This window comes from Mobula hypostoma, chromosome 15, assembly GCF_963921235.1.
Source record: "Mobula hypostoma chromosome 15, sMobHyp1.1, whole genome shotgun sequence".
NCBI classification, from domain to species: domain Eukaryota; kingdom Metazoa; phylum Chordata; class Chondrichthyes; order Myliobatiformes; family Myliobatidae; genus Mobula; species Mobula hypostoma.
Window position 1 is genome coordinate 50,380,493 of NC_086111.1, and position 12,398 is coordinate 50,392,890.

At 41.0% G+C, this 12,398-nt stretch overlaps 1 protein-coding gene across 7 annotated transcripts in view; it reads left to right on the forward strand.

Moving 5' to 3' along the window:
- The window catches only part of cfap20dc (CFAP20 domain containing), a 488,877-nt gene that overhangs the window by 360,258 nt on the left and 116,221 nt on the right, over positions 1–12,398 (forward strand). For 5 of the 7 annotated variants that reach the window (XR_010020441.1, XM_063067989.1, XM_063067993.1 and 2 more), the window contains 2 exons: positions 2,605–2,736; positions 7,845–8,063. The exons of 1 other annotated variant lie outside the window; for it this stretch is intronic. Coding sequence is in view for 5 of the 6 variants with exons in the window: in XM_063067989.1 (XP_062924059.1) it covers positions 2,605–2,736; positions 7,845–8,063 (351 nt within the window). In the remaining variant the exon portion in view is untranslated. The remainder of the gene's footprint in view (positions 1–2,604; positions 2,737–7,844; positions 8,064–12,398) is intronic. One more of the 7 variants, XM_063067990.1, reaches the window with a different exon arrangement.

The following is a 12,398-nucleotide window of genomic DNA, read 5'->3' on the forward strand; positions in this document are numbered from 1 at the left end:
CAACATTCGTGATGGAATTCTGGGGTTCAGTTCAAAGAGTGTTTAGTCTGCAAGAAAATAAACAAGACAAGAAGGAAAAAAATTCAAGCTGTGAAATAAAATAGAGCTAGAAATGAATAAACCCTAAAATATACCGTATATTCAGGGATATGGAATACGAAAGATTAAAAAATTGATAGTTAGAATTTAAGGGAAAAAATATGGGGGTAGAAAGAATGAATGGAAGTGGAATTCAGGAGAAGTACAAACTGCTATCAGCCGGGACAAAGAGACCTGCACAAATGACATCTGGAGGTCAAATTTCTAAGGCTCCAAGGGATGGACTGTGACTATCATCTTGGTTGAGTAGTAAGAACAGTTACTTAGTAAGTGCTTTTCTGCTTCTTACCAATATAGATGTGTCCATAGTGATTTATGGTAGTCCCAAAAAAGTTTCTAACGTTAAAGAAATTAAATCTTGAAATTAAAACAAATTTCCAATAGATATATCTTACTATAGGGTCGATATACAGAGAATGTTTCCAATGGGAGAATCCAGAAATGTGATTACTGTTTAAAAATAAGGACCACTAATTTATGAAGAAATTAGGTAATTTTTTTTCTCTCAAAAGGTTTAAGAACCATGACCAAATCATTGCAAAATTAGGACCTTTGAATATTTTTATGTCACAAGTGGATAGATTCTTCCTTCATAAATGGGTCAAAGGCCCCTTGAGTAGACAGTACAGTATTGCAGAATTGAAGTTACAGTCAGATTTGGTCTTACTAAATGGTAGAGCAGGCTTGCAAGCCTGTATCCACTTTCTGTTCCTAATTCAAATCTTTGTATGTTCCAACTTGCTCAGTCCCCAGAGAAGTTATCTGGTGTGTGCAGGTTTAAGACATTGATTTCCTTCCACATGAAGGCACTGATTTACCCTCCTCCAAGGCTTTTCAGGCAACGTGCTGACACCAACCTCAGAGCTAGCAATCCCAGAGACCTCTTTCAATGAACCATGGATAAGAATCAGAAACCAACTGCTACGGAGAAAAATAATCATTCACACAAGTCTGCATTTAGATGCATCAAAGAAGCATTTATTGATTCACTCTGCACAGCTATCTTGGGTAGAGAAATCTAAACATTTACAACTATCTGAAAAGAGAAATTTCTGCAGTGTGACTTATTATTCTGAAACAGTGTCATTCATTTCAGAATTCCCCGTGGTGTGTAGGGGTGAAGGTGGGGAGTGTTGAGATGGCAGAGAAATATCCTCACAAAATCGAAACTCAAGCATGCCCAACTGCTCAACTTTTACTGAAAATATAACATGTTAAATCTAGGATTCTATGAAGGGAGCATTCTCTAATTTGCCAGTACTTATTTCCTTAAGGTTGCTACCTGTGCCACATGCTAATGAGGCCGGAAATAGGAAGATCATACAGTTTATCATATGGCTAAGGAATTGATGTAGGGGGGGAAGGCATCAGATTTTTGGATCTTTGAGCTTCAGGGCGTGGATTAACACCTAGCATTATATTACAGCCATTAGTGAGACTTGTTTGCAGGAGGGACAGGACTAGCAGCTCAATATTCCAGGGTTCCACTGATTTAGATGTGACAGAGTGTGAAGAATTAAAGGAGGGGTGGTGGTGTTACTAGTCACGGAAAATTTTACAGCATTGCTCGGTCACTGACTGGAGGACCCATCTAGTGAGGCATTATGAGTGGAATTGTGGAATAAGAAAGGTATGACCGTGCTAATGAGGCTATATTAGAGGCCACCCAACAGTTCACAAAATTTAGAGGGACAAATTTGTAGAGTTATCACAGACTTGCAAGAGACATAAGGTTGCTATAGTAGGTGATTTTAACTTTCCAGATATTCACTGCAACTCCCATGGAATAGAGATTGTCAAATGTGTTCAAGAAAGTTTCCTTAATCAGTGCATAGAGATCCCAGTGAGAGACTGTGTGATACTTGATCTGCTGTTAGGGATTGAAACAGAGTAGGTGACACAAGCTTGTGTAGGTGAACACTATATCTGTGTTGTAGTGTTAATGCCATTAGTTTCAAGGTAAATATGGGTCTGGTCCACGGGATGAGATTCTAAATTGGAGAAAGGCTAATTTTGATGGTATCGGAAAAGAGCTGGCAGGTGTGGATTGGGACAGGTTGTTTTCTGGCAGAGGTGAACTTGGTAAATGAGAGGCCTTCAAAAGCGAAATTTTGAGAGTACAAAGCTTATATGTGCCCATCAGAATGAAAGGTAAAGTTAACAGGTTTAGAGATCCTTGGTTTTCCAGAGATATTGAAGCCCTGGTTAAGAAAATAACAGAGGTGCCTAACAGGTATAGGCATGTAGGAACAAATGAGGTACCTATAGAGTATAAGAAATGCCAGCGAACACTTAAGGAAGAAATCAGGAAGGCTAAAAGAAGGCATGAGGTTGCCTTAGCAGACAAGGTAAAGAAAAATCCTATGGAATTCTATAGTTATGTTAGGGCAAGAGGATTGCAAGGGACAAAACTGGTCCTCTGGAAGATCAGAATGGTTAACTATGCATAGAACCAAGAGATGGGGGAGATCATAAATGAATTTTTTTGCATTTATTTTTACTCAGAAAATGGATGCAGAGTTTACTGAAGTGAAGCAAAGCAGCAGCGTGTTCCTGGACCCTGTACAGATTACAAAGAAGGAAGTGTTTTCTACCTTGAGTCAAATTAGGATGGATAAATCACCAGATCCTGTGGAGGCAAGTGCAGAAATTGCTGGCTTACTAGCAGAGATATTTATATCATCCTTCATGACAGGTGAGGTACCAGAGGATTGGAGGATAGCTAATGTTATTCCACTGTTTAAGCAAGGCTGTAAAAAATAAACCAGAAAATCATAAGCCAGTGAGCATGACATAAGTAATGGAAAAGTTATTGGAAGTATTCTAATGGACCGGATTAATGAGTATTTGGACAGACATGGACTAATTAGGGATCATTGGCAGTGTTTTATGTGCGGTAGGTCGTGTCTAACCAAGCTTATTGTGTTTTTGAGGAAGTTACCAGGAATGTTGATGAAGGCAAGTCAGTGGATGTTGTCTACATGGACTTTATCAAGGCACTTGACAAGGTCCCATATGGGAGCTGGTCAAGAAGGTTCAGCCGCTCAGCATTCAAGATGAGGTAGTAAATTGGATTAGACATTGGCTTTGTGGGGGAAGCCAGAGAATGGTAGCAAATGGTGACTCTCTGACTGGAGGCCTGTGGCTAGTGGAGTGCTGCAGGGTCTGTTGCTGTTTGTCCTCTTATATCAATGATCTGGATGATAATGTGGTTGACTGGATCAGCAAATTTGCTGCTGAGCAAAACTGATGGTCTAGCGGCCAGTGAAGAAGACTATCAGAGCTTGCATTGGGATCTAGGCCAAATGGAAAAGTGGGCTGAAAAATGGCAGATGGAATTTAATGCAGATAAGTGTGGGGTGTTGCACTTCGATAGGACCAACCAGGGTAAGTCTTACACAGTAAACAGTGGGGCACTGAGGAGTTTAGTAGGACAAAGGGATCTGAGAATACAATTTCATAATTCATTGGAAGTGGTGGCACAGGTAGAGAGGGCCGTAAAGAAAGCTTTTAGTACATTGGCATTCATAAATCAATGTGTTGAGTACAGGAGATGGGGTGTTATGTTAACTTGTATAAGACATTGGTGAGGCCTAATTTGGAATATTGTGTGCAGTTTTGGTCACCTTCCTACAGGAGGGATGTAAATAAGGTTGAAAGAGTACACAGAAAACTTAGAAGGATGTTACTGGGACTGGAGGGCCTGAGTTAGAAGGAAAGATTGAATAGATTAGGACTTTATTCCTTGGAACATTGAAGATTAAGGGGAGATTTCATTGAGGTATAGAAAATTATGATGGGTATAGATAGGGTAAATCCATGTCAGCTTTTTCCACTGAGGTTGGGTGGGACTACAACTAGAGGTCATGCTTTAAGGATCAAAGGTCAACAAAAGTATATTCCAGTCAAAAGTAAGGACAGTAAGTGTGGGGAGAGCCAGCCTTGGATAACTAAGGAATTAAAAGATAGTATCAAATTAAAACCTCGTGTACAAAGTCACGAGGAGTAGTAGGAGACTGGAGGATTGGGAAAACTTTAAAAAGCAACAGAGAACAACTAAACAAGAAGTAAGGAAAGGGAAGATAGAGTATGAAAGTAAATTAGCATAAAATATAAAAACAGATAGCAAAAGTTTTTATAAATATATTAAGCAGAAGAGGGTAGCTAAAGTCAACGTAAGTCCCTTGGAAGACGAGGGGAAATTGATATTGGGTGATAAGGAAATGGCTGAGGCATTGAACAACTATTTTGTGTTGGTCTTCACGGTGAAGGACACATCTAATATGCTAAAGGATGATGTTATGGATGAAATGGGAGGTGAGGACCTCAATAAAATCACTGTCACTAAAGAGATAGTGATGAGCAAACTAGAGGGCCTGAAGGTAGGTAAGTTCCCTGGTCCTGATGGGATGCATCCCAGGGTGCTGAAGGAATTGGCGGAGGTTATAGTAAACGCGTTGGTAATCATTTATCAAAACTCTCTAGACTCTGGGCAGGTCCCGGCGGATTGGAAGACAGCAAATGTCACGCCACTTTTTAAAAAAGGATGTAGGCAAAAGACGGGCAACTATAGGCCAGTTAGCTTAACATCTGTAGTTGGGAAAACGCTTGAAGCTGTCATTAAGGAAGAAATAGCGAAACATTTAGAAAGGAGTGGTTCCATTAGACAGATGCAGCATGGATTCAGAAAGGGCAGGTCCTGTTTGGCAACCATTTTGGAGTTCTTTGAGGACATAATGAGTGCAGTGGATAGAGGGGAACAGGTGGATGTCGTATACTTAGATTTCCAGCAGGCATTCAATAAGGTGCCATACAAGAGACTTATAAATAAGATATGGATGCATGGAGTCGGAGGAAGTGTATTGGTATGAATAGTGGATTGGTTAACCAATAGAAGGCAGAGAGTTGGTATAAATGGGTGTTTCTCCGGTTGGCAGTCAGTGGTGAGTGGGGTGCCGCAGGGGTTGGTGCTGGGCCCACAGCTGTTTTTTTTTGTGTGCCATACTCTGCCAGAGCCTCGGCGACCACTTTTTTTTGAGTGGTTGTCTTGGAGGAAAGATTCTGTGAGTGGTCCCCCATGTCCTTCTCACAGCGCAGTTTTTTTTTACAAGGCCAAGTTGTGAGCTCGACACTCAACCTGGCATGGATGGAAAGCGTGTCTGGGAGCAGCCCGACGGGATTCGAACTCGGGAACCTTTGCTCCGGAGTCCGGCGCTGATGTAGCTGCGCCACCAGCTGTTTACCATTTACACTGATGATTTGGAAGAGGGGACTGAGTGTTACAGAGCTACATTTGTTGATGACACTAAACTGAGTGGAAAAGCAAATTGTACAGAGGATGTGGAGAGTGCAGAGGGATATAGATAGGTTAAATGAGTGGGCCAAGGCCCGGCAGATGGAATATAACATTGGTAAATGCGAGATCATCCACTTTGGAAGGAATAATAGAAGAGAAGATTATTATTTAAATGGTAAAAGATTACAGCATGCTGTTGTGCAGAGGGACTTGGGAGTGCTTGTTCATGAATCGCAAAAAGTTGGCTTGCAGGTACACAGGTTAGTAAGAAAGCAAATAGAATGTTGGCCTTCATTGCTAGAAGGATTGAATTCAAGAGCAGGGAGGTTATGCTGGAACTATACAGGGTACTGGTGAGGCTGCACCTGGAGTACTGTGTGCAGTTCTGGTCTCCATACTTGAGGAAGGATAATACTGGCTATAGAGGAAGTGTAGAGTAGGTTCACCAGGTTGATTCCAGGGATGAAGGGGTTAACCTATGAGGAGAGATTGAGTCCACTGGGACTATACTCTCTGGAGTTCAGAAGAATGAGAGGGGATCTTATAGAAACATACAAAATTTTGAAAGGGATACATAAGATAGAAGTAGTAAAGTTGTTTCCATTGGTAGGTGAGACTAGAACTAGGGGACATTGCCTCAAGATTCGGTGAGAAGATTTAGGATGGAGATGAGGAGAAACTGTTTTTCCCAGAGGTGGTGCATCTGTGGAATTCTCTGCCCAGGGAAGCAGTTGAGGTTTCTTCACTAAATATATTTAAGAAACAGTTAGATAGGTTTTTATATAGTAAGGGAATTAAGGGTTATGGGAAAAAGGCAGGTAGATGGAGCTGAGTTTACGGACAGATCAGCCATGATCTTATTGAATGGTGGGGCAGGCTCAATGGGCCAGATGGCCTACTCCTGCTCCTGTTTCTTATGTTCTTGTATAAAGGTGAAAAGTTTAAGAGAAACATGAGGGGAAACTTCTTCACTCAGAGGGTTGTGAGAGTGGAACTGTGGCGCATGCAAGCTCAATTTCAAAGTTGAAGAGAAATTTGGATAGATATATGGATGTTAGGGGTATGGAGGGTTATGGTTCAGGAGCAGTTCGATGGGAATAGGCAGTTTTAATGATTCTGCACAGACTAGATGGACTGAAGGGCCTGTTTTTGTGCTGTATTTTTCTATGACTATGCGTAAGTAAAGGGACCAAAATATATATCCTGTCTACGTACAGGTTTCGCCAATACCCTGTACAGAAGTTACAAGGACACCCTGCTATTTTCCTTCATTCCTTTTGCAATAAAGAACAATATCCCATTAGCCTTCCTAATTACTAATTGCCTCTGAACTAATTTTGCATTTCATATGCAACGGTATCATGTTCCTGGGCATTGTTGGTAAGGAGAGCATTTATTATACATCATTCAATGCCCCTTCAAATCATATGCCATACTGATTCAGAGATATGCTGCCTATCCTTCATTATTAATGTATGTACAGTAAGTCTTAGAACTCCCCACTCAAAAGCACTTTTGCATTGAAGGAATATCTTCACCAGTTCAAGGAGATAGCTTGACACTACTCACAGAAGGACACAATGATGGGCAATAAATGCTGGCCTTAGCAATAATGCCCAGATCCTGAGAATCATCTATCAGTCATTCCATGCAGGAATATTATGTTTAGAGAGGAGGCAAATTGAATTCAAAATAGTTTTGAGATTCTGCTGCCTATGATAAGACAAAAATTTCCTACATCCAACACAAAGAGGTTCAATATGAAAGATGTTTTACAACTGCATCTGCAAAATCAGACAAACCTAAGCACATGATTGAATTAATATATGTTTTTGGCAAAGAAACTTCTAAAGAATGTTTCTGATCACCAGAGGGAGAGAAATTTATATACTTCACATTTAAAAATACTTTTACCACAATCATCTTATTTTTGTGAAGATTGATTTAGGTGTGTGATCTAGTTTCCAACAAAAGTTTCCTCCTGTAATTTCTGCTGATACTGACCATTTCTAAGAAAGCTTACAGCCGTCTGGGTCTGTTGCCTGAGAGATAGCTATCAGAGCTACGTAGGTGGTGAAAAATTGGTATGTCATTTGTTTATACTGCTTTTCAGTGGCATTGCTTATCATTGCTGACTGTAGTGATGAGAAAATGCAAATGTAATATTTTATATGCTGCCTTGTAATCTAGATACTAGTTTTTAATATGTGATTAATACAAAAAATTTTATCTGGAAATGATTAGAAAAATACATCATAAAAAGAATTATCACATCAACAACACTGAGCAACTCACATAAAAGATATCAGAAATATTATGAAAGATATCAGCAATGTTATTTAGATTATTGAATAGATGATGAGTGTCATTTAGTGGACTATCTTTTTTGCATTCTTTTGAGGAAAAGTAATGCTGTAGTCATTATCATCACGGCTTTTTTATTTATTAGGGATATGACTGGCTGCAATATCAGCCCAAGGAAATGAGTGAATCTGATGAAGCAAGGATGCTGGCTAGTTTACGGAGACAGCAACTTGAAGAAATGGAAGATGATGGGAAGACAACCCACTTGAATGCAGTTCAGCTCGGTGATTGTGCCTATGGTGATGATAGCATTAGTACAAGCAGTGATGATACAAGTATTTGGAGCACCCAATACACAGGACCAGTGAGTCTGATAGCACAACTTATAACTTGTTCAAATGTGCATGTGAATTTTGCAGTTGTGTGCATCATGTTCAAGCACAAAGCAACTAAAAGGAAGGTAAGGGTTATATACTGAAGTATCAAAATAATATTAGTGGAAGCTCGAACTTGCTGGGATTTATTATATGATTTTCTTTGTGATTCCAACAAGATATTAATCCATTAAAAATGAACAAATTAACACCTCAATAGAAGTAGCAGAGGAAATGTCAAAAAATGTTGCAAACATTCAGCAGGTCAGGCAGACAAATAGAGTTAAAATTTCAAGTCTGAGAATCTTTGTCAGAATTAGGGAAGAGTTAAAAACAAGTTAAGATTTAAGTAGCAGAGAAGGTGGGGCAGGGATGAGTGGAACGAGGAGAATGTATTTGAAACTAAATGAATTATGGTGGCAGTTGAAGGCACGTTATGCTCTGCTGTGTGTGGTGTTTCTAAGACAGGGCATTGGGATATACCCTGCAGCCCAGACTTTAATATAGAAAGAGAAAACCTGAACCGAAAATCATGGATGGATGAATGGTAGAAATGGCCAATTCTGATACAGAGAAAAAGAAGGATATATTTCTGTAAGGTTAGAGAATTTGATGACTTCAGACAGCTGCATTGTGACTGAATGAAAGATTATGTGCTATTCTTCAAACTTGTGTTAGGTCTTGTGTAACATTGGAGGGGCCACAGGCATAAAAGTCAAGAATAGGGATAGGATGGAGAAATAAAGTGGGAGTTTGGGGTTTATTCCATAAACCCAACACAGAAACTCTGCAAAGTGATAACCAATCTACAGTTGGTTTCTTCATTGTGGAGACCATCTTGGGAACTTCAAATGCAGTACACTAGAAATTATGCAAGTGAATCACTGCATTACTTGGAAAGCCACAGTCCTTAACCGCAACTTTCCTTTTATCATGGTGGACAGAGGCATTGTGTGCATTTTATCTATTTTCTGTCCAACTCAATTGAAGGAACTTGACCCAAAACTTCAACTGTCCATTTCTCTCTATAGATACTGCCTCTCCCACTGATAGTCTGTGAGCCAGGACCCCAAATTTGGGCCACCGGTACCATCTGGGGGGAGTAATTCTTATAGTGATTTTTGGCAAGGTTTACACCCCTAGTGCTAGAAAATATGTGATAGCATTGCAGCAGTGGTAGCTTTCTGTGTTCTGTGTGGGAAGATCAAATCATTCTTAGACCATGTGAATGACATGGCCAGTGACTTGAATCTACAGAAGTTGAACAATCTGCTGCAAAGTCCACTCTTAGCTGAGCTGATAACCCTGTGGACAGACTTTCTGGAACACCTCCATCACAACAATGGAGAGCTATCCGCATTCTGGATATCATACATTGACGTGGTAGGGAATGTAGTACTTGGGCTTCTGCACGCCTCTCGTGAGGGGGACTGGGAGTTGCACCTCCATGCTATAAGAACCATGATCCCATGGTGCTTTGCCTATGATAAGATGAATTATGCTAGGTACCTGAACCCTTATTTTGCTCAGATGATGAACCTCCCAGAGAAGAATCTTTCTGTGTATGAGGCCTTCAAGACGGGCCAACTCTCAGTGCAGCTGTCAAGTAACAGCCCTTAGGGCAGATCCCTGTGGACCAGGCTATTGAAGCCACAGTGAACAAAGATGCACTGACTCCTGGAGGCACATCATGGTTCAGCCTGAATGCTGGAGCTATCAAGCATTCCTATATTACAGCTTAGCACTGCAATGCATTCCTGGGACAGTTAAGGGAGATGGTGCAAGGCAACAAATCACAGCTTTGTCATGCAGAGCTGCAACGGCCAAGAATCCAGAAAGATGAGGAAGCAGTTTCAGCAATGGTTAGCCTCATACATGAATGGGTCAACCCATTTGCAGAGAAGCGGGACCTCATTAGCATCTCTATGGCAAAGGCGGCCCCCAAGGACATTGCCTACGACCTGATGAATGCATATGAGATTGGTGAGCAATGCTATGCAACCTTGAAGGATGAGACTAGAGAAAGACCCACCAGCAAAGAAATTCCATGGCCCAGTGAAAACCAACAAGCTGAAAACATTCAGTGATATGTGTAAGAAGAGAGAGGTGAAATCAAATGGGATGGCGATCATCTTGAAAGCAGACAGGTCTTTGTTTAGACGCATCATAGTGATAGCACAAGGGCACAGTCTACATATGGAGGATATCCTTTCTCATCCCCTTGGACCATTGCCCTGGGCCCTGTCCACACCAGAAGGATTGCTGACAAAGACAAATAAAGCTACTTTAGCAAAAACCTTGCAGAAAAATGTAGCAGTAGAAGAGCAACTCCTAGAAAACTCTGCTACAGTTGTTGATGGAATGAACTTGGTCCAAAGAGTGAAAGGTGATCAAGTTACTTTCAGAGATGTTGCCACAACAATTCCGGGTATGGCTCTGAGGGAAGGCAGTCAGGGTAGCAGAATAGATGTTGTGTTCGACACATACAAGGAGAACTCTATCAAGAATAGTGAAAGATCTCTACGTGGTGAAGAAACTGGTCATGAGTTGCAAGGTATCACAGGCACACAGATCGTGAGGCAGTGGAGGAACTTCCCGACCAAAGTCAGTAAAAAAAAAGTCCCATTAGCTTCATAGTTCATGAATGGAGGAAGGTGGAGTACAGAGCAAAGCTACAGGAGAAGATTCTGTATGCAACTGTGAATGACAAATGTTACAGAATCACATCTCAAGACAGTGAGGAGGTGTCAACTCTTCAGTGTCAACAAGAAGAAGCAGATGGCTGCCTACTTCTCCATGCTGTCCATGTCACAAGAGAGGGATACCAATCTGTAGTGATCTGCTCAGAAGACACAGGTGTCTTTATCATATCTTTAGCATTTTGTGACAAGATTGAGGCCCTATTGTTCTAGAAGTGTGGCACTAGAACCCGTACAAGGCTTGTAGACATCAGGAAGGTTGCTGCCACTGTTGGCATAGAGGTTTGTAGGGCTCTCATCGGGTTGCACGCATATACAGGATGTGACACTGTAAGCGCTTTTGCAGGCAAAGGGAAGACAAGTGCCGTAAAACTTCTGACCAGCAACAGGAAAAATCAGGACACATTCTTAGAGTTGGGTCAGGAATGGGACCTCTCCCCAGAACTGATGGACAAACTGGAGGTATTTACATGTCTCCTGTATGCCCCAAAAGCATCGACCACCAAGGCCAATGAGCTCAGGTATCACCTTTTCTGTGCCAAAAAAGGTGAAATCAAAAGTCATCAACTCCCACCATGCAAGGATTGCTTAACAAAACATGCACAGCAAGCCAACTACCAGGCTGGTATATGGAGAAGATGTTTGGAGAAGGACCCACAAGTGCCAAGCCCTGTTGGCAGAGGATGGAAGATGGAGAGAGAAGAGGAAGTTGAACAGTTGGTGGTGCACTGGATGGAAGGCCAGCCAGCACCCGATGCCGTCCTGGATCTACTAGCCTGTAACTGTCCAAAATAACGTTCACTCCCAAGATGTATGTGTGTTACAAATGGCCTCTGGTGTACTGACATGTGTAGACTGGCGGACTGTGAGAACCAGGCATCCACCTCAGAGAGTGTGGAAAGTTCAGGCGAAGATGTGGAAGACGTGGACGACTTGGGAAATTATTATGATTATTAATAGGTTGTGAAAGTATGGAAAACAAAGTATGGAAAGCAGTCTTTGATTAAATATATTCATTTTACAACCAAATGGGGCCTAGGTTATGGCTGTGTGGAACCCCACATTTGAATTATTGTACTGTAATTCTATATGCTATGACAAAAGCTTAAGATTGTTTTGATTTGATACAACAATATGGAAAATATCATGACATTAATAAAACTCCAGAAATCTCTCCAAATGAGGTTTGCTACCACTGCTGCAATGCTATCACGTATTTTCTAACTCTGGAGATGTATACCTCGCCAAAAATCACTATGAGCATTATTCCCCTCAGATGGTACCGACCAACCCTACTGGCTCACAAACTCTTTTAGCTATTTCAGCATATTGTGTGTGCTCCACCCCAGCAGAGATCAGAGTCAATTAAGCCCCAGTTTCAAACTTAGCTGGCTGTCAAAGATTCAATGGGAATCTTTGACATTTATAAATATTCAAAGATGATAACTGATTAAACACACTAATACTTCAATAATTATTTACAAAGGATTAGAGCAAAGATTGCTGGATCTTTATCGGAAATCTTTATCAATGTCTGTGGAAAAGCAGCACTGCTTCATTGCAGGTCCTTGACTGTGGAGGCTTGAAATTCACGTCACAATTTCAAAATAAATGATTGGTGACTGA